The sequence below is a fragment of the Equus quagga genome, chromosome 20, assembly GCF_021613505.1.
Source record: "Equus quagga isolate Etosha38 chromosome 20, UCLA_HA_Equagga_1.0, whole genome shotgun sequence".
Lineage (NCBI taxonomy): Eukaryota > Metazoa > Chordata > Mammalia > Perissodactyla > Equidae > Equus > Equus quagga.
This window is the reverse complement of record NC_060286.1, coordinates 563,559-586,847: the sequence shown is the minus strand read 5'-3', so window position 1 is coordinate 586,847 and position 23,289 is coordinate 563,559. Positions and strand designations below refer to the sequence as shown.

At 37.5% G+C, this 23,289-nt stretch overlaps 1 protein-coding gene across 4 annotated transcripts in view; it reads left to right on the top strand.

Moving 5' to 3' along the window:
• The window catches only part of FERMT2 (FERM domain containing kindlin 2), a 73,660-nt gene that overhangs the window by 8,355 nt on the left and 42,016 nt on the right, over positions 1 to 23,289 (top strand). For all 4 annotated transcript variants that reach the window (XM_046647416.1, XM_046647417.1, XM_046647418.1 and 1 more), the window contains exon 2: positions 19,366 to 19,599. In XM_046647416.1, the coding sequence (XP_046503372.1) occupies positions 19,366 to 19,599 (234 nt within the window). The remainder of the gene's footprint in view (positions 1 to 19,365; positions 19,600 to 23,289) is intronic.

Here is a 23,289-nt window from a genome sequence, read left to right as displayed (position 1 = left end):
TACCTGTTTTGCGGTATTTCCTCCCAGTCTGGCTTGTCTTTTCATTTTTCTTATCACACTGTCTTTCAAAGAGAAGAAGTTCTTACTTTTCATGAAGTCCATTTTATCAATTTTTTTCTTTTGTGGATTGGGCTTTTTAAAAATTGTCGTATGTAAAGAATCTGCCTAATCAAGGTCGCAAAGATTTTGTCCTATAAGTTGTATCGCTTCTATCTCCTTTTATATGTTAACAGGGGGAATATGGGGGTATAGTAATGATTATGTATCAGAAAGGAAATAATTGCATCAGATCAATTTAAAATAATGTAATTACAATTTTAATTTGATAGAATCTGAGGTGTAAAATAGTCCAGTGAAAACTGATTTATCATCATTCTACTAGAAAACTTAGAATTTTAGAACTTTAACCATAAAAAATGGACCTGTATTAGAGCATCTTTGATTAGTCAAAAGTTTCAGGGGTTAATGTTATAGAAAGAATTAACTAGGTCTGAGTTCTGGTCCTAGCCGTACCACTTAATAGCTGTGATTTTTTTTTTTTGCCTTTTCAAAACAGGGTTTTCACTGTTGAGAATCTCATTGCTTATCTGTACAGTGTAGATTAATACAGAATAAGCCTTCATTTAAGTTTATTCCCTTCCTTTTCTAATGTTATTAGAGTTCTTTGAAAATTGTTTTTCAAATATGGCAACTCTAAGCTAGAAGATATTCTAAAACAATACTGTTGTGGATAAAGGGGTCATTATTCAAATCCTGGTCTACTTTTCTTCGTTGAGAATATTACATCATTTATTCATAGTGACTCACCTAGTTACGTAACTACATAGTAAAATGTTGTGAAAATTTGAAATGTGGTATTTTCTCTCAGTTTCAATAATTTCTGCTTCTAAGTCAGTTAGTGTTTATAGGAGAAGCAGATAAGCAATAAATGGTTAAATTGTGAGGTTTACATTTGGATTTCCTTTCCTTTTACAATTCAGTTTTCAGACTTGATTATCTGCTACTATCTGATGGTTGTATGAAGACCAGCCAGCTTCAGAGTCTCCTTAGGCGACCCTTCCACTGTTTTCAAGGTTAGGGAGCTGATAACCTCCCACCCAGAGGAGGTGACATCTGCTTTCGAATCTGTAGTGAATCTTTTCCCTGGTATTTAACTGTCTTATTTTTATATTATGCTGTAACTAAAGACTACATCCAGCATTTTAAAGATCAATTGTAATTTCAAAGCATCAGTGTAGTGATGATTTTGATAGTTTTTTCTTAATGGAACACTCAGGGTTATGAATAAAACACCAATAAAGTACCAGCATTATTGATCGTAGGTGAAGATGTCCACTGGTTACAAACCTCCCAGCTTAATGTTCCTTAATGTAGTTCTTGAATTTTATAACCTTTGAAATTACAAATAACTTCAAAAAAAGCAAACAATTGCTGTGTTGATTTAAAGTTTTGTTAAATTGTTGATGAACTCTGTTGCTGTGATAGAATGCTCCCGTTGTGGAGCATGGACTGCGGGGGAGGGGGGAGCAGCCTACTGTGTCACAATCCTGACTTGACAGTGTTCTAGCTGAACAGCCTTGCACTGTGTGTGATCTACCTGTCTGTGCCAGGATTGCTCATCTGTAAAGTGAGGATAGTACTAGTACCCTTGTCGTAGAATTATTGTAAGAGTTAATTTAGTTAGTACACATGGAGTGTTGAGAACAGCTTCTGCAGCTGTGACGACGATGATGAGTGCCGTCCAGTCTATTTTAGTGGTATGTGAATTTTCTCCTTTTACTGAGCCAGAGAAATAATAGTATTTTATAAAAAATTGAGAATGTGTCTCTTGTAAAGGTATGTACTTATTCTCTACTACGTTAGGAATGTGTTTTAACTTTATTGTGCTATCCTTTGTCATTATTGGTAATATAAAGTATCACGAAGATGTGTAATATACAAAATTATAGATAAACTATAGTAAAATGAAGGTTATTTCCAATACATTTAATATTTTGGTTTGGTTAAATGACTTCTTTAAAAGGTAAACTTTGTTAGTGTTTAAAGCTTAGTCTAAGATTTGGCCACTTATAGCTATATATGACCTTGGCATGTTATTTTAACCTCTCCTGATTATTTAATCTCACTTAACCTTAGTTTCTTTCTCTGTTTCTTGGAGTTAATGTAAGAACTAAGTATGGTGTTAAAAGGATTAACAGAATCCCTGATAATTAGTAGAATGCCTGCAGGAAGAGCTCAATAAAATGTTATCCTCAGTTATCTTTTAAATACTACTGAAAACGTAATTTTGAATTGTGGACTAAAATAATCTATATAAATAAATTTTCATTGTGTTTAGTATTTAAGTGGAAACCCCTTCTTATTTTCTTGCTTTTGTAAATTTCGTTTAATAGTTCTAAACTCTGAATACATTACCTGAAGCCAGACTGCCTGAGTTTGAATGCTGACTTCATTACACAGAAGCTTTGTGACCTGTGCCAAGTAATTTAACGTGGCTTTGACGTAGTTTCCTTCTAAGTAAAATGGGGATAATAATAGACTGACCTCACAGGGTTGTTGTGAGGATTAAATGAATGTGTGTGTGTGAAGCGCTTAGGACACTTCTTGGCACAGAGTAAGTATTGGTATTTTATTGTTATTTTATTGAGGATCCTAATGAACTGTTGGGGTGTCTCACTGTTGAGTATCTTTATGAATTTGGGGAATAAAAGCCTTAAGAAACTTAGACTAGGAAAGAAGGGCTTTAGAGTGAGACGGGACGTTCATGTGTAGACATACCTGCATAAAGATAGAAATTCTGTACACTCATACTCTGTTTTTGATGGGTTGTAGAGGTATATAGCATGAGACTTCTGTGGGGGTAAAAGACATACGTGAACTTGACTTCCTCAGTAGTAGCAGCAGCAAACATTTATGGAGAGCCAAGCATTGTGTTACGTAAGGAGGCATAGTCCCCACTCAATGTGAGCAGCTTTCTAGTACCAAAATTAAAACAGAAGATTGCTTTGAGCTGACAGTCTGGTTGTGAAGTGCCGAATAAGTGGTACAGGAAGATGATGGAGAAGCGTGAGCCATGACTGGCCTTATATGAAGAGGGCCAGGACGAAAAGTTAGGAGGAAAGGCATTCCAGGTTGAGGATTGCAGTGTTTGTGGTGTATTGAAACTAGATTGGAGAAGCAGAAGATAAGATTATAGAGAGGGAAGATATAGTTAAGTGAGGAAATGATGTTCTCTTTTCTTCCATTATTCCTTCACTCACCCACTTAATATTTTAAATGAAAGCCTACCAAATGCTAGACACTGTACTACAAGTGGGAGAGACAACAAGTGAACAAAATTAGCTTACTCCTTACCCTCACTCAACTTGTAGTCTTAAGGGCAAGACAGTCTTTAAGTAAGTGCGTGCTATAGTGTGAGGGCTGTTGTGATAATTGAAATAGTTATCAGAGTACTACGTACCAGAGAATCTGCCCTGGTATATAAGGAAAGATTTCTGGAGGAAATTACTTTTAAGCTGAGAGCTGAAGGTGGAGTAGGAATTAGCCAGAAGAGTGAGAATGTTAGGATGGGGGCATGGGATGGAAGAACAACAGGTTGAGAGAAGGTAAGTTCCAGCAGGAGAGGTGGAGCAAGGGAGGACGGCTGTTTGAGGAACTGGAAAAAGCCTAATGATGACGGAGGAGCAGTCCTGGGGAAGCAGTGGCCTGACAGGCTTAAGAAACAAGCAAGTGCTTCAAGTCCTTTGTAAGCCAGGTTTTAAAAGATATAGCCTTATACTAAGAGCTGTGAGACGCCAGTAAAAGATATTAAACAGGGAGAGACATCAGATTTTTACAAATTTCGAGTTCATTCATACGTATAAGTCAATAACATAAGATTTAAGTAATAATAAGCCTCTTGGATTCCAATAAATATTTTTTCAGTAGTCTACACTCCAGTCCTGTATTGGGATTTGTTAGTACTTTCTGAGATCAATTTAAAATATCAAGGCAATAAAATACTCTTACTAAGTTAATTCTTTTTTGAACTATAGAATAGCTAGTGCCTTTGATCACCTTTAAAAGACAAATCCAGTTAGTACTTCTGTGACGCAAATACTAACTGATGAATTCAGCCCTGATGGTTATCTCGTAGAATTTCTCAGACATTTGACATCGCATGAACTTTGAGTCCTGTCTTCTAGGAGCTAAGCGAAGTTGAACCAAATTGATAGTAAGCCTTCAGGATTGGATAGGAAGTTACCTAACCTCTGGAAATGAGTAATTGGCATACCTTCTGTTCATGTGCACTGTATAATTGCATGCATGGTTTATGTGATCCAGTAAAGCTTCTCAACTACTTTGAGTTAGTATATTTTGTAGTATCAAATAATAAATTGAAATTGATAGACATTATTATTGGTTTTATGAGTAACTTCAAAAGGCAATTTATCAACTTAATTGATTTTATTTTGTTTTGATGAGTGAGTTCCTAAATTTTCAATGTTAGCTATGTTGAAGAAATATCAATTTGTCACCTTTTTTTTTTTAAGATTTTATTTTTCCTTTTTTTTCCCCAAAGCCCCCTGGTACATAGTTGTGTATTTTTAGTTGTGGGTCCTTCTAGTTGTGGCATGTAGGATGCCGCCTGAGCGTGGCTTGATGAGTGGTGTCCTGTCTGTGCCCAGGAGCTTAACTGGCGAAACCCTGGGCCGCCAAAGCAGAGCACATGAACTTAACCCGTGGCCACGGGGCCAGTCCCTATTTGTCACTTTTTATCAGAAGTTTAGTTCCTAAATGTTTTCCGTAATTAGTTGATTCATATGTTTTAGTCAGTCTTGATGTAAGCCTTACTGTAAAATAACTTTCTTAAGTTAAAATTGAATGAGGTACTTTAATTGCAATATGTTGGCAATTTGAATAATATGTAAACTTTGAAGCAGTTTATAGCTTCTGCTAACAGATTTAAAACATTTTTAAAAAAAATATGACATAGACACATATTTGGAAATCTTTCAATATTACGTATTTCAGTTACCACAGTTTAGTTGAGTAACACCAGTCATCCAACAACACAGTTCACGTTTTAGTTATGTGGGGAACTGGAATTGGCCACCCCAAGGTATGTCTCTTTGGCATGAGGATTATTTTGGGCTGGTTACTTTTAAAAACTGCAGACATGAGAGAAACTCTGAAAAGTAGAATTTACTTACCCTTTGTTAAGAGACATTTACGTTTGTAAAGGAAATCTCCATCTGTAAAGATGTCTCCCTCTCTCTCCCAGGAAGAAGGGGGATGACCTTTTCTCTAGAAATTCATCATTGTGGAAGGCAAGGACTCAAGTGTGCATAATAACATGACTCTTGTTTACTGGACTTGTCTGGTAATCTCCCATAACTGACTCCCTCCACCCCCAGCATCCTCCTTTGTATTTAGCTGAGGGTGGTGGTTAAGATGAGAACTTCCGCCATTTTGGGGAGTTGCTCAGTTTGCCTGAGCCTCTCCCATGTGTACATGTTATAAAGCTTTATTTAATTTTCTCCTTTTATTTTGTCTCATGTGAATTGAATTCGTTTTCCAGCCAGAAGGACCCAGAGTGGCTAGAGGAAATGTCTTCCTCCCCTACAGTTACTACCATACGTTTTTTTTTTTCCTTGAGGAAGATCCACCCTGAGCTAACATCTGCCTCCAGTCCTCCTGTTTTTTGCTGAGGAAGACTGGCCCTGAGCTAACATCCGTGCCCTTATTCCTCTACTTTTTATATGTGGGACTCCTGCCACAGTATGGCTTGACAAGCAGTTCTTAGAGCCACACCCAGGATCCAAACCAGCAAACCCCAGGCCACTGAATTGGAACATGTGACCTTAACTCCTGCACCACTGGGTTGGCCCCTACTGCCATACTTTAGCCTTGAGTAATTGCGTGAAGTACAAACTTTGCTTCTAGCTCTTCAGTCCACAGTTCGCTGTGTAAATAACAGATGTGCATCACGATCAGTGACCAATCATGTCACTTACTTCAAAGTCTTTCCCTGATTGGTTGCTATATATCCATTATACAGTTCATGCCTAGACAGCAAAGTGTGTAGTTGTGTTGCCTCTTTGTCTTCCACTGATAAACTCATGAGATATTTTACAAAAATGAGTAATTGAAAGAAGAAATTGGCCATCAAAGATAAATGTGCAGGAAAGAAACAAAAAGTGATAATGCTGGAAGTGAAATTTGCATCAAATATGAATGGAGTTATAGAAGAAATAGCTCACTGTAGGAATGTGGGTGCTGTCACCATTTGAGAGACTCTAGATGTACAGCCAAAAGAATTCAGAGAAGGCAGATTTATGGGCATAAATGAGGAAAGTCGTGTGACAGAAAGGATGAGAAGATGTCTCTGAGGACGTAACACCAGTAAAAGCAACTGCATCTTAAAGGAGCTCTCAGAGATGTTTCATGACATTGCAAGTACAAAAGATAAAATGTTGAAAGTTGATCCAGACTTAGAAAGGAGTGTGATAATTTGCCAAGACATAGGCAAGCATTATTTAAACTACCCTGGATAAGGTTTTACAGAGAAGTGTAACACTTCTCAGTGTTTCTAATGTTTTAAATTACAGTGCACTAAATACCAGTTTTACTGTTTTTTCGTTTCCATATATACACTTAAAACCAACAGTAAGATTCTTTTTAATGTTTGGCAAAAATTTTTGTCATGAAATAATTATAATTTTCCCCATTAATTATTTAGATCTCTTTTATATGTTTCCTGTATATTACAAGTATTTATAGGTTTGATTCCATGTGCAGGCCCTGGGCCCTGCCTTTGAGATACAAGATGAATAAGATCAAAGACCCTTAATCTAGTGGAGGAAGTTAGTTACATAAAATAAATTATAACGAAATGTGATAAATTATTCAGAGTGCTAATATGTACTTACCCACTTTGACAGGATGGTGGGTAAAAACTCGGAGATGGTAAAAGTTGAGCTGATTTTTGTGTAGGATTTTGTCAGCCTGGTGGGGGCTGGGGGGCGTGTAAGGGAAAGGTATCCAATTAAAGAGGCCCAAAACACCAAGTTCTTACACTAGCTAGACCAGTGTGGGGCATAGATGGTTAAGATTTGTATAACCTGTTAAGAGGTTATAAAACACTTCAGCAGCAGAGGGACTTGGAAAGTTAAGTAGAGGAGTAAAATTCTCAATTTTACATTTTAAAGGATAACTCAGTTTTGTAAAAAATGGGATTATAGTAGTTCAGGCAAGAGATGTTGAGGACTTGAACTAAGGCAATGTAAAGGCAGAGGAAGGGACAAATTGAAAGCTACTCCAGTGGTAAATTACTTAGTACTTGGATAGAAAGAAAAAACTGAGAGGAGGAAGGAAAATAGGACTTGGAGATATATCCACTTTCAAGGAGTTAAAGATTAGGTTAATGTAATTGCTATTTGTATGATCTTGGTAGTCTTCCCTTAAGCTGTTGCATGGGGTGGGTGTGGAGCGGGGGACAATTACTGAGTTACAAAATATTTGCATGATTCATTGCCTGTGTGCCTTTTTTTCGTTTTATTGATTAACCGAAGTACATGTCAGCTAAATTAGTGTTGGGACTTTTTTTAAGCAGTCTGTTTCTGTTTTTCATGACTGGAAAATCAAGAATATACTTCTTTCTAGTATACTGATAATTGTATGACAGAAACTTTGATTAAGTTGTAGATTATAGTGTTGTAGTGATATAGTGTAGAATGCACTGCTGAGTATTCTATTGGGGGTTATTCCTCTAGAATAAAGGGTAGTTCTGGAAGGGAGGGTCGTCCTTCTAGAATAAGATTAAGAATAATTTAGGATTTGCCTCTGGTCTCTCTGTCTAGAACAGTCTTACCAAGGAAGAGAGGAATGACTTGGAAAGTATTGCAATTATTTTTAGATGATAGAGTATTCATTTTATAATAATATAAATCTGATTTCTAATATAAAAATAAAACTGGTTACATTGTTTTTCTAGATTGCTTCTTGGCGTTGATACCTGTTTTTCTTCACTTGTTTTAAGCTCAGTTTAATTTTGCATATTAGAATTACATTTTTAAAAGTTATTTTTTATTTTTTATTTATTTAATTTAATTTTTTTTTTAGGAAGATTAGCCCTGAGCTAACTACTGCCAATCGTCCTCTTTTTGCTGAGGAAGACTGGCCCTGAGTGCACATCCATGCCCATCTTCCTGTACTTTATATGTGGGACGCCTACTACAGCATGGCTTTTGCCAAGTGGTGCCGTGTCCACACCTGGGATCCGAACCGGCCAACCCCGGGCTGCCGAGAAGTGGAACGTGTGAACTTAACTGCTGCACCACCGGGCCAGCCCCTAAAATAGTTACACAGCTGCTAACCATAACCTTTTTGAGTTCTATTGTCTGTAGTTGGCCATTATTAAATCAGTTAAAGACGTGCATAATATAAATATTCCTTCACGTTCGGTATTTTGGCAGTGAGCTCATGAGAAACTTGTGTAGTGTTGACTGGTTCTAGGCCAGGCCTCCTAAAACCAGCTTCTCCCTCACTTGAATTACAATTTCCGTGGTTCAGTCCTGCATTTTCTGGTGTTAATCCCTTATCTTTCTTAGGCTATATCTCGAATTGATTAGCTTCTAATGAACTGATAAGTGTATGGTAGGGGATGGGGTTCATTATGTATAAATAAATTGACATCCCAATGTATGATAGTATCGGACAGAAGAATGGAATGGTTTGAGTGACCCTTCACGGTAGCTCTGGGAGGCCCTAATGGAATAGCAGTCTCTGGTGACAAGGTTTCTGTGTGCCAGGGAGGCAGTGTTTGTTTACCATGAGCAGAGATAGGTGAACATATATTAGTCTATGAAGCTATGTTTGCATGCTGACCATCTCTATTCAGTTGATATATCAGTTAGATATCTATGAGAACTAGACTCTGTCACTGAGGAACTGTAGTGCCTCAAGCAAGTTACTGAGCCCACTGGACCTGATTTCCTTATCTGTTAGAAGAATTTCGGTTGGCTTGATTTCTGAGGACCTTTTCACTTGCCAATTTACATGAGCCTCATAGCATCCCGGTGACGCTGGTGGTGGGCAGACACATTTACGTGAGCCTCGTGGCATCCTGGTGACACTGGTGGTGGGCAGACACATTTACGTGAGCCTCGTGGCATCCTGGTGACACTGGTGGTGAGAAGATACAAGTTAAGCAAGTTGCAGTAAGATGTGATGATGTCAGACTTGTGCAAAGTTTGTTGAAATGCTCACCAGAATTTTACTCTCTGCTGCAGCCCTTTGCCTTCAAGATTGCTTGAAATCTACCCCACAGTAGTCCTCTTAGCGTGCAGGTCACTTAGCTCTGAATAGGAAAGACAGGTGCTAAGTTAAGGGAAGGAAAGAAATAGAGCCCCTAGGTGAAGCATACTCTCTTTGGCATCCACTTTGCTTAATAATCTCTTTACCTCTCTGTAGATGTCCAGTCTATCTTCTTTCTTAGTCCTGAATACCTGTCTATTTCCTATAAGAAATGTGCAGGGTAATAATCATCAGGATTTTACTGTGAAATATAAGTGAATCTTAGCATTAGTCCTTTGTCCTCAAATTCAACATGTCCAAACCTCCTTTTCTTCTGAATAACTTTATCTTGGTTAATGAAGTGTTATTTAAGAATGCCACTTGTGAAGTCACACTGATCAGGATTTAAATCCTATCTTCTGTGTATACCAGCTTTGTGACCTTTGGCCAAGTTACGTAACTTCTCTGTCCTTTGGTTTTCTCATCTCCAAAACAGGGATTATAATAACTTATTTACCACTTGGCATTTTTGTAAGAATTAAATGAGAATATGTTAGGTGCTACCAATTGGCAATGACATCTCATTAGAAACTTTAGAAGAGTTGTATATTTGTTTCAGGAATTGGAGAGGAAAGCAGAAGCTAACGCCCTTCTAGTGTCATTAGCTTAGTAAAGGAATTGTAGCTGAGAAAGAGGAAGGAGGCAGGTGAATTCATGGAGTTTGGAAAGATGATGAGGGAGCAGCCACGTGCTCTACTTGAGCAGACATCTGTCTCCCTCACACTTAGCAGCAACATTCCCTTTCTTCTACCCGCTGACCCACGCTCTGCAGATGCCACTCCTAGGAGTTTTCTTTACATCTCAAGTTGAAGCATTCACCATCTATTCTGCAGAAAGCCTTATGGTATGATCAGAATAGTATATATTGCTAGTAGTACACTTTGGGTTATTTTAGATTTGGTAACAGTCTGATTTGGAACCTTACCATTGCTTATAATGTTTCTCTGTGGTGAATCTGAATTCTAAGGCTTATAAATGAACTTTTGGGATATAATCATTTTGCACAGTAGAGATTGTCTTGACCACAGGAATTCATCATTTTTAGATGTGGGAAAGAAGAACAAGTCAGTTCCATTTGATTCCCCATGTCCAGGGGAATTTCTGCCACACTTCTAGTTAGCATAGAAGCATGTTTTAATTCTGAAGTTGAAGAAGATAAAAATGGATATTTAAACATACAACTAAATTAATAAATCTTACATACTGTTTTTCTTGATGGCTTAAGAATAGTTTCCTTGTTGGGATTAATATTTTCTTAGAATAATGAAGGATCTTTAAAATTTTCAACATGAGGACTCATTAACTTAACTCATTAACTTATTAAATGTTGTGTGCCAGGCACTGTGCTATGTGCTGGATATAATGGTGATCAAAATAGAAATTGTCCTTGTCTTCTCAGAGTTTATAGTCTAATAGGGAAGAAAGACACCTCTGCCCCTCCTGGGAACAGCAAACAAAGTGAATTCAGTTTTGATAAGTCATATCACACTGTACTGAAAGAGAGAAAAATGGAAGGACCTAGGACATTGGAGAGCTCATCTTAGGGTGGTTAAAAAAGGCTTCTCTGAGAACATGGAATTTAAAATTGGAAAGATGAGAGGGAATTAGACATTCAAAGAGTGGAATAGCATGTGCAAAGCCACTGAGGCAGGAAGGAGCTTACTTATTAGACAGTTCTTGGAATAAAAAGAAGGCAAGTGTGGCTGAAGCAGAGGAAGAGCAGCACACACAGGATCAGTTAGGAGGAGTAGATGGACCATATTGTGTGGGGCTTTGTAGACCATGATAAGGCGTTTGGATTTTATTCTCGGTACAATGGGAAGCTGTTAAAGGATTTTCAGCAGAGGTGTGACATGAAAGTGTTGAATAGATCAGTTTGGGTGTTGTGTGGACAGTGCTGAAGGAATCAAGGAGACCAGGTAGGAGGCTGTCGCAGTAGTCATGGAAGAGGTGATGGTGACCTGAAATAGGGTGGTGCCAGTGGAGACTGAAGTGGAGATTTTTGGAGGTGTAACTGAAGGGCTTGCTCATAAACGTGGGGAATAGGGGAAAGAGAAGAATCCATTCTGGGTTTCTGGCTGAGCAACTGGGTTGATGATTAGTGCTCTTTAGTAACAGTAGAGACAGGAGAAAATTGGGTTGTGTTTGGATATATTAAGTTTGAGATGCCTGTGAGACATGCAGGTGGAGATGTAAGATAGGCAGTAGTACGTAAAAGCTGGTGCTCCAAGCAGAAGGTTCGACTGGAGAGAAAAATTAGGAATGTAAGTGTATAAATGCCATTTAAAGCCGTGAGAGGGGCTGGCCCGGTAGCATAGTGCTTAAGTTCGCGTGCTCCGCTTCAGCAGCCCAGGTTCGCTGATTCGGATCCTGGCACAGAGCTATACACCACTCATGAAGCCATGCTGTGGCGGTGTCCAACATACAATGTAGAGGAACATTGGCACAGATGTTAGCTCAGGGCCAATCTTCCTTGAGCAAAAAGAGGAGGATTGGCAACAGATGTTAGCTTAGAGCCAATCTTCCTCACAAAAAAATAATAATATAAATAAATAAATAAAGCCTTGGGAATGGAGGAGATATTCAGGGAGCCAGTGTAAGAAGTGCATGGTTCCTAGAAGCTGGGAGGTGCAGCAGAGCCTACATAGTAGCGGGATTGGATTCAGATAAATAGGAAGAGAGACATTTCTTTCGTTGTAACGCAAAGGCAGGAGACCCATGCAGGTACAAATGCAAGATTTGTAGATTTGGTTGGCATGCAGGTAAAATAGTCCCATCTGATGGATTCTGTATTTTCTGAAGTAGAATCCACGGTTGTCTCCTGAGAAGGAAGATACTCAGGAATTTGAGGAGTGTTGAGAAGTCTGAAGTACAGTGGTGGCCAGAAGAGAAGAAACATAGTCGGATTGCCCAGTGGTAGCTTGGACCCTCTTGGCCAGAAATTTATAGTAATTGTTTTAGTCTGCCTGGTTGTGAAATGAAGGAGAGGAAATCGTCTAAGTTTGGTAGATAAGTGACTAGATGGTAAAGGTGAATGGCATGATGGAAGAGGAATTTCAAAGTCTTATTTTGGAGGTCAGGAGGACACCGGCCTGTGACGTTAGCTGGTTTGTCAGTTACAGTTCGCTTGCAGTCGTGTCAGAAGCAGCTGCTCAGTAGCTTTGTTACCAGCACACTAGGCTTGAAGTGCTCTTTGCCATCAGTAAAGACAGGCTAAACTCTTGAATGTGGTATGAGTTATACTATCTAATTTGGGCTTCAAGAGGATCCTAAAATAAAAGGAAACAGCAGAAAGTGTTAAGAATGTTAGCAAAATACAGAAATACCTGTCTACCAAAAATAAGGCGTGTGCCCAGAAAGCTTCTCTGCACTTGCATTTAAAGCAAGATGCTGCCCACCCAGAGACTGTCTCATGCAGTGTAAACGTTGATTCCAGTTTATGGAAGTCAGGAGAATGCCAAACTTTGCATTTTTTTCTGAATGAATATTATTTCTTAAATATACAACTAGAAACCTAAGCCACTTAAAACTAACATCTTCTCTTCTGTTCATTGCAAACTGTTACTAATGCGTTATTTTTTTTAATGTGGGTACCTAAGAAAAAACGTTACTTGGTTAACATTCTATTTAGCATTCTCTTGATTTTTTAAACAATTAAATTCTTTTTAAAGGAAAGTAAATAATAGCATTTTAGAAGCCTGTATCAAAACTGTTGAGTAGGAATTGGTAGCCCTATTAAGAAAAGATTAAATACGGTTTATCAATAGTGTATCCCCTTTCTTTGTGCTTGTATTTTCTAGACTCTAAGCTAGCCATCATTACATAAATAGGCGCGTAATATTTTCTCTATAGTAGAAAGCTTTTTGAAATATTTGTTTTTCTTTTGTGACTCATGGAGCAGGGGAAAGCTATGATACCAAAAGTTATTTAGTGGAAGAAAACAATTTTTGTATACTAAGGCCCCAGTAGTGAAACCCTAAGCCTTCAGTTCCTTAGAATACACACATGGTATCTTTATAGAATAAATATGCAGCCACTTCTTGAGTTTGAGGAGCATTCTGTTATAGTCAAGGGAGGAGAGTTTTATTTCTTTAGTTAATGTTTTAGCTATTTGCAATTTTAATGATATGAATTTGAGTACCTGTTAGATATTGTTATTTTTATGTGCATCAGAGCACAGCGTGGTTGGATCTGTTAAATAAGAGAAGAACACAGGAATAATTCTTTCCAGAATCCTGGCAAAATATTTTGAAAAATTAACATATTTTACCAAACTTTATTATACAAGTAAGACCTTTGTTAGGTATATTAAACAATAATCCAAGTAGTTCTTAACTTCTAAAAAATTACTAAATAGGCTAAATTTATAAATAATGAAATCCCTTCTTTTCTCTCCCAAAGAAGGAAAATAAACAATAACTTCATAATAGTACATTTTCTGCCTTAGTTTTTGTTTCTGAGAAAGTTTGTATTTATGGTACGTTGCTTCTGAAAATCTAGAAACAAAATTTTAAAATCACAATGTACCAAATAAAAGCTGTAGCTTTTTTTAAGCTATAGCTGGAGCATAACTGAAAATCATGAGGTTGGAAAACTTGACTATTAGAGCATGTTGTTGAGCATGGTCTCCCCCTTGAATGGTTTTATAATGTTGATTAAACAAGTCTGGTTTGGTGATGCTTACTAACTACTCCTGTGGCAAGTGCTGGCCTGATTATTCTTATATGTGTCTGAGTGTGTTATTGCATTTACTTGTCTAATGCTGTGTTTGAAACACCAAGGCCGCCATTCTGAAAAAGCAGAAATGTTTGTTTATTTAGAACATGGTCCAGGGTCTAGGTTGTAATATGGAGAGGAGTTACATGCATGGAAAGTTCCAAAATTTTAGATTATGCAGATGTAGGGAACTTCACTTCCTTTATAAATCCTAATACCACACAAAAATAAACCATTATTTGACTGAGTGGCATTTGCTTTTGCTTGCCATTATTTATTTTCATAATTTCTAGGTGTCCATTTTCCTTTTAAAGTCAGCATAATTTTTTTATGGTTCTACTTAGCCTTTAACTAGAGGAATACATAAATGTGTGTGTTGCTATCTGAAATCTGTTGTGCACAGAGTATATATACAAGTTATGGTTGCATAGTGTGTTACGGTTTAACTTGCCGCTGTAGAGTCAAGTATGCTATAATATACTAGATAACTTAAGTACTTTCAAGAGCTATTGCATTGAGATATACTGCTTTACAATTTGTGCACTTAAGTATTTTTGACGTACAGTTGGTTCTTATGTTTGCCTCAGTGAATGATTCTCAGGTGGCATACCATTATTTTTCTTGGGATTTTGATCAGTGTATAAAATTTGTTTTTGCTACTTCTGAATAGTATAGCTATATATTTGTGATAACCTGAGTGGAACCAATTGTGGAACTTGATGTGTAGATATTATTAGTTTCAAACTAGGATCCATTGTATAATACAAAGTCAGCTCCAAAGAAAGATTTTCTAGAAGTTGGGAAAACGTCGTCTTGCATATTTAAGAGAGCTCAATCCAGTCTGTAAAAAGTTTTGAAGTGACACTGACACAGTGACTTTGCTGAGGGACAGTTAAAGAATGATAATAATTGTAAATGTATTTTGAGCTTTACAGGATCACTCCAGTCACTTTAAATAATGCTGTAATAGCTTTCCCTTCTTAAAAACAAAACTAAAAACACTCCGTACACTTGCCATCCCCTTTCTCTCCATCTACCATCCATTATTCTGCTTGCCACTCTAACAAAATACTCAGGAAAAGTTGTCTATATTCCTATTTCTACTTCCTCTCTGCCTAGCCATTGTAATTCAAACTTCATTGTTTCCACTCCCACATTGGCTTCTTGCCTGGTCTCTCGGTTTCACTTGTGCACACCCCTGCCCTGCAATTCTTATAAGTCACCATGAGGTCGGCCCCAGGGCTGAGTGGTTAAGTTCACGCGCTCCACTTTGGCGACCCAGGGTTTCCCCGGTTCGGATCCTGGGCGCAGACATGGCACCGCTCATCAAGCCATGCTGAGGCGGCATCCCACATGCCACAACTAGAAGGACCCACAACTAAAAATTCACAACTATGTACTGAGGGGCTTTGGGGAGAAAAAGGAAAAATAAAATCTTAAAAAAAAAATTATCATGATTTTGAAACATAAATCACTCCCCTGCTTCAAACCAATTTTCAGACCCACACCGAAAGTGGTTTGGGTTGGGTCCAGGCATTAGTGTATTTGAAAAGTTGCTCAGATGCCAAACAGGCTGAAAACCCACTGCTCTAGTGGCTTCTCTCCTATTGATAATAAAAGCTGATCAGCGTTATGACCTGCAAGGCTTCTTACTAGCTGCCTGATGCCATCTCCTGTTTTCTTCACCTCCTTCACTCTGTTCACATTGGCGTTCTTTGAAGATGCTGGAGCTTTGTTCTCGTCACTGTGTCTCCAGCACTAGAACAGTGCCTTCTGGCAGATAGGACATGTTCGGTAGATATTTATTGAATTAATAAATATCTTATAGATGCTGTTTGTTCTTATTTTGTAGTAGTGATTACTCTATAACTAAAGATGATTAGGTTGAGTCTTCAAGAATGCCACCAAAAATTCTCTATCTGAAAAAATGTCACAGGCTCCCATAGTCCAGCCATTCCATCGTCAACACTGTCTACTTCTTTTGGCATCAGAATGCCTGCTTTTCTCTGTTTTTGTCTCTTGGTACATGCACAGTTGACACCTCATATCTTTTCTGGTGTCCTATTTCTGCTTTTATTTGGTGTAATTTTTCTTTCCTATGTTGTTACTTATTCGCTGTTTTCTGTGGATGAAGATGAGTGGTCGTACCATGTTGTCAGTAAGAGATATTCTTTCCTTTTGGAGGTAAACAAATTGCTCCTCTGGTGTCTAGTACATAATCTTTGAATCGTATGCCCTCCTTGTCTGTGTTTATTCTTGCTGAATTTAGGTGGGCTGCTCCTTTGCTGTGAAAAACCAAGGTGGAATTGATGGGCAGGGTCAGATTTTAAAGGGGAAGATCAGGGGAGGTGCCTGTTTATGAGGTCAGAGTTTGTAATCTAATTGATGGAAAGTTGAGATTTTATTGCATCAGGGGCCTGAAAAGTTTTTCTACAAAAATCCAGATAGTAAATATTTTGGGCTTTGTGAGTTTGCTCTGCCTGAGTGCAGGGTGGCTGCTGGGAAGTGCTGGGAATTTAATGGCCCTAAGAGCAGCCCTCAGCCAAGGAAGTGGGTTGAGACACCAGCCTTCTCCTTTCTTGGTGGGACAGTTCTAAGGCGTGTGCACATGATTCTTCAGAAGGTCTCCCGCAGGACTGCACTCCAGTCGTCCGCACCACTGAAGGAACCGTCCCTCGGCTTTTCTCCCTCCCTTTCACTTTTCCTAATCCCCTCCAGTGTGCTTCCTGGGAGTTCCCTCACCTCAAATAAGCTGCTTGCACCAAGTTCTTATCCCAGGATTGCCTTTTGGGGGAACCCAAGTGATTTAATTATAGGCTGTATTATTATTATTATTATCATCATTATTATTAGCAGGAACAGCCTTTTCCTCCTTTTATTATTATTACTCTTAGCAGGGAACAGCCTTGTCCTCCCTTCTCCCTGCTCTGGAACTATATGATGTAGCTCCTTAATGGTTGACACTGGCACCACAGTACAGCAGAAGGGAAGGGAAGAAAGTATTTTGTACTTACCTACCGTTAATTCAGTTCAGCTCAGCCTTACTGTCCTTGGTTACTGTCATTCTCTGCAAGTTATCTTTTTCTGCCATGGGTTCTCTATTCCTTTTTTTTTTTTAAATATTGAAAGGAGCAAATTTATTGATTGTATGTTCCTGCTGTATATCTTTTTTTTTTCTTGCTGAGGAAGATTAGCCCTGAGCTAACATCTGTGCCAGTTTTCCTCTACTTTATATGTGGGTATCTGTGCCAGTTTTCCTCTACTTTATATGTGGGTCGCTGCCACAGCGTGACTGACAAGTAGTCTAAGTCCACACCCGGGATCGAAACCCACAAACCCAGGCCACTGAAGCAGAGCGTGCTGAACTTAACCACTACACCATGGGCTGGCCCCGGGTTCTGTGTTCGTGAAGAGAAAAGTAAACTATCTGTAACATGTGTGACCATTTATTTCATAGTATATGAAAAGGTCTCAACCTTGGTTGTCTTCTGTAAGCTGGAACAGATTTGCTATTTCTTTCTCTTTCTTTTTTTCTTTTTTTTGAAGAATATTAGCCCTGAGCTAACTACTGTCAGTCCTCCTCTTTTTGCTGAGGAAGACTGGCCCTGAGCTAACATCCATGCCCATCTTCCTCTGCTTTATATGTGGGACACCTGCCACAGCATGGCTTTTGCCAAACGGTGCCATGTCCGCACCTGGGATCTGAACCAGCGAACCCCAGGCCGTGGAGAAGCGGAATGTGCAAACTTAACTGCTGCGCCACCGGGCTGGCTGCCAGATTTGCTATTTCTAAAACTTAGTTGACAAATTCTGTGCTGGAAAGTAATTTAAGATGCAGGGTACTATATACATTGTGTCACAATTAGGTGAGTAGTTGTAAAATAGCAGTTATGTGTATTTCTGGAGCCACACTTCAAATAACATGATTGACTGGGCTTTTCCAAAACAAACATTAAAATTTCAAAATTGCAGTATCATCACGAGTAACTACAGTTCTCCCATTGAATAGTTACTGATTGAAATGCTTTTTTAATGTCTGGGGAATTGAAAGTCTTTTTCCACTTGTGTCTCTTCCATAGTGAAGAGAAGTTCAGTTATATCAAGTCAATTTCACCATTATAGAATGTGTTTCTAGGCACATAATGTGGAAATTTGATTTTTTACTACCTGGGGCTTTCAGGTAGACAAGTTGTGTTAAAAAAATGTTCCAGATTAGTATATACTTTGAAATTATCTTCTTAAAGTTGGTCAGTTCATTTTAAAGCTGTATTAAAATGAGCTTCATATCAGAATCATGATAATAGTTTTTGTTTTTATTTGCAAGAACATTGTTCTCCAGGGTTTTTTCTTCCCTTGGAAGGCTTTGTTTTGGCAATTATTCTTTTTTGAAATATCATATCCCCATTTTTTGGTTCTTAGTTTAACATATAATTGATCTACAAAGTCTCTTTTATTACTATCTTAAAAATGAGATGAAGTGGGATTTTATTTTGCAAGCTTATTGTTATGATGTGCCTTATCTGGGGGTAGCCAAATCTTTTGTAAACTGCTTTCTTTTCATTATTTGGTTTCATTTAATTTAATTGCATAAGGCTGTTAAAGACAGTTTAACAGATACTAATGTTTTTTGTTATACTTGTACCAAAATATATTGGGAGGGAAAGTTGGACAGTGTGACTTTGTAAGTTACTTTTCTTGGAATGGATTTTGGACAGCATGTGTGGTTGGGATGTAGTTTGTGTGTGTTTTCTCTTAGGTTATAGAGTATTCCTCATGGAGGTGTGCTTTTCTGTGCTCTCTTCTTCAGTTAGGAGTGTAGGTGTGTGCACTTTGGTTCCCCATCTTACTTTTCACTACTCCTTACCCTCCTCAGCACGCTTCTGTGGCCTCACAATGTCAGCCTTCTCACCTCCTTTATCATCAGAGTATTGTCCATTCCTCAAGGCTGGTCTCAGAACCCACCAACTCCACTTCATTATTAATCCTTCCCATGCCAGTCTCCAGGGTTCTCTGTGTTCTCTGAATGAGTACAGATAGTATTTACTCTCTCTGTCATCCGTGTGTCCCACGTTGTACCTGATTTAAGCATTATTAGTTACCCTGTGTATTCTGCCTCAGCTACCTTGTATACTGACTTTCAAGGGCAGAGAGTGTGTTTTCTTAGCTGTTTAGTATTTCTTTTGTACCTGTCACAAAACAGGCACTTAGTATTTAATTGTTTGTATTAAATACTCATTTATTTAGTTTTCTGCTTGTAATTTCTCTCAAAGTAATCTTGGTGATTTTTAAGTATTTTGTTTGTTTTTCTAATAGATGTGAAGAAAGATTGGTCTGACCATGCTCTCTGGTGGGAAAAGAAAAGAACTTGGCTTCTTAAGACACATTGGACGCTGGATAAGTATGGCATTCAGGCAGATGCAAAGCTTCAGTTCACCCCCCAGCACAAACTTCTTCGCCTGCAGCTTCCCAACATGAAGTATGTGAAGGTGAAAGTGAATTTCTCTGATAGAGTCTTCAAAGCTGTTTCTGACATCTGTAAGACTTTCAGTAAGTATTAGGCAGATTCTTCATGAAAGTAGGAATTGTGTGATGTATATGTAACTGACGACTGACGTGTAGCTTATCTCAAGGATAAGCTTCGAGTTGCTATCTGTGTATGTATGTGTATGTGAAATTTTTGCTTTATTTTTTTAAGTTTTTATATTACTTAAGATAAAGAAATGTTGAGTTAAAGTGGAACAGGAGGAATCTAGTAGAGATTCTTTCCTTATTAGAAGTATATCAGGTATTTATTATTCTATAATACTTTATTCTGATCACTTAATTTGTTTTTATGGGAAGGAGAAGAGAACAGGCATTATTTTCAGAGGGATTTGGCTTTTGCAGTGTTTCCTTCACATGTCACTATTTGATTTTAGTGATTGAGGCAGATTGTATCTCTTCCTCCAGTGAAGGCCTGACACAGCTCCTAAGGAAATGATCATGAGTGTTGTCTTCCTTAACCAATCTGCAATTTGAACACTCTTATGGTAGTTCTTTCTGAAATGGTTATGCTTTCTGAAATGACATCTGGATTACTTTTGGCTGACCCAGTTATGTCATATGACAGGAAGTATTCAGCCATCAGAGAAAGTAGGAACTATTGTCATTATTACTGGTACCTAACTTTCTTGTACCATAGATTTGGGAGAGATACAGGACGTTACTGTTTTGATCTAAAGACTCTGAAATTATAATGTTTTTTATGTTTAATTGAATTTTTAAGAGAAAATTTTTTAAAGTACAAGAAATTATATAATTAATTACCTAATTCCTATTATCTAGAATTAATAGCTGATATTTTATCATTTTACCAAAGTTTTTCTAAGTCTAAATAGTATAGGTAAAGTTCTTGGGTTACATTCTCCTAATTTGCCTTCACAAAGCAACTACTGTCATAAGTTTAGTGTGTATACTTCCAGTACTTTTAAAAATACATAAATACACACATGCATGTATCTATATCTGTGTGTGTGTATATATCCATAAACAATATATGTTGCTGCCATTGCTGTGTAGTTTTCTCGAGTGTTTACGTAGAAGTAGAAAGTAGAAAGTGTTTTAAGTGTACACATAATTTATTTCAGAGTACTGTCAAATTGCTCTCCCAAGTTTACATTCCAGCTGGCAATGTATAAAAGCCCGTTGCCCCAGGGGCTGGCCCTGGGGCCGAGTGGTTAAGTTCATGCGCTCCGCTGCAGGCGGCCCAGTGTTTCGTTGGTTTGAATCCTGGGCGCAGACATGGCACTGCTCATCAAACCACGCTGAGGCAGCATCCCACATGCCACAACTAGAAGGACCCACAACGAAGAATATACAACTATGCACCGGGGGGCTTTGGGGAGAAAAAGGAGAAAATAAAATCTTTAAAAAAAAAAAAAAAAAAAGCTCATTGTCCCAAATTGTCACTAACACTTGAATATGGCCAGTTTTTAGTGTTTGCTTCTCTGAGTGGAAAAATACAGTATTTCATTTTAGTTTATAAAGTCACGTATATTTTTATGTCTTTATTGGCCATCTGTTTCTTTTTTGAATTGATATCGTTTGTCTATTTTTTTTTAAATAATAAACTTTATTTTTCAGAGCAGTTTTAGGTTCACAGCAAAACTGAACAGAAAGTACAGATTTATGGATGTATATACACCAGCATTTGTTGTTATCAGTGTTCTGGGTTGTGGCCAGCCATTGTAATAGATGCGTAGTAGTATGTCGTTGTTTTAATTTGCATTTCCCTGATAACATATGATGTGGCGCATCTTTACATATGCTCAGTTGCCATCTGTACATCTTCTTTGATAAGGTGTCTGTTAAGGTCTTTGGCCTATTTTTTAATCAGGTTGTTTTCTTATTGTTTATTTTAAGAGTTCTTTGTTTATTTTGGATAACAATCCTTTATCAAACATGTCTTTTGCAAGTATTTTATCCTAGGCTGTGGCTTGTCTTTTCATTCTCTTTGACAGTTCTTTCACAGAGCAGAAATTTTTAATGTTAATGAAGTCTAGCTTATCCGTTATTTCTTTAATGGATCATGTGTTTGTTGTATCAAAAAAGTCATTGCCAAACCCAAGGTCATCTGTATTTTTTCCTGTGTTATCTTCTGGGGGTTTTATAATTTTACATGTAAGTCTATGATCCATTTGAGTTAATTTTTGTGAAGGGTGTAAGGTCTGTGTCTAGATTCATTTTTTGGCATGTGGATGTCCAGTTGTCCTAGCGCCTTTCTTTTTTCAGTTGAGTTCATAACAGTTTACATCATTGTGAAGTTCCAGTTGTACGTTATTTCTTGTCATATAAGTCTAGCATCATTTTTTGAAAATTATCTTTTTTCCATCGTATTGCGTTTGCTCCTTTGACAAGATCAGTTGACTGTATTTATGTAGGTCTATTCTGGGCTCTATATTCTGTTCCATTGATCTGTTTGCTGTTCTTTTGCCAATAACACTCTCTGTTGATTACTGTAGCTTTATAGCAAGTATTGAAGTCAGGTAGTGTCAGTCCTCCAACTTTGTTCTTCTCTTTCAACATTGTGTTGGCTGTTCTGGGTCTTTTGCCTTTCCATATGAACTTTAGAATTAGTTTGTCAATATCCATAAAATATAACTTGCTGGGATTTTGATTGGGATTTCATTCAATTTGTAGATTAAATCGAGAAGAATTGACATTTTGTCAGTATTGGGTGTTCTTGTCCGTAAACATGGAACATCTCTCCATTTATTTATTTCTTTGATTTCTTTCATCACAGTTTTGTAGTTTTCTTCATATAGATCTTACACATATTTTGTTAGATTTATACCTAGTATTTCTTTTTGTTTATTTTTTGTTTTTGGTGCTAATGTAAATAGTATTGTGTTTTATATTTCAAATTCTGTTTGTTCATTGCTGGTATATAGAAAAGCAACTTACTTTTATATATTAACCTAGTATCCAACCTTGCTATAATCATTTATTTATCCCAGGAGTTTTTGTCGATACTTCCATATTTTCTGAGAGATGATCATGTCCTCTGCGAGTAAAGACAGTTTTCTTCCTTACCAATCTGTATACCTTTTATTTACTTTTCTCGCGTTAGCTAGAACTTCTAGTACCATGTTGAAAAGCAATGGTGAGAGGGGACATTCTTGCCTTGTTCCTGGTCTTAATGGGAAAACCTCAAGTTTCTCACCAGTAAGTGTATTTTCACCTGAAGGTTTTTTGTAGATATTCTTTGTCAAGTTGAGGAAGTTCCCCTTTATTCTAGTTTATTGAGTTTTTATGAATGAATGAATCCAACACTTGAATGAATGTTGGATTTTTGTCATGGTTTTTTTTACATCTGTTGATATGATCATGTGACTTTTCTTTATAGCCTTTTGATGTAATAAATTATACTGATTTTTGGATGTTGAACTACCCTTGCATACTTGGTATACATCTTACTTGGTCACAGTGTATAATTTTCTTTATACATTATTGCATTCGATTTGCTAATATTTTGTTCGAGATTTTTGCATGTATGTTCACGATATATATTGTCTATAGTTTTGTTTTCTTATAATGTCTTCATTTGGTTTTAGTATTAGAGTAATGCTGGCCTCATATAATGAATTAGGAAGTATTGCCTTTGCTTCTGTCTTCTGAAAGAGATTGTAGAGAATTAGTGTAATTTCTTCCTTAAATGTTTGGTAGATAGGAAAAAAGCTCTTAACGTGGGTCTTGGCA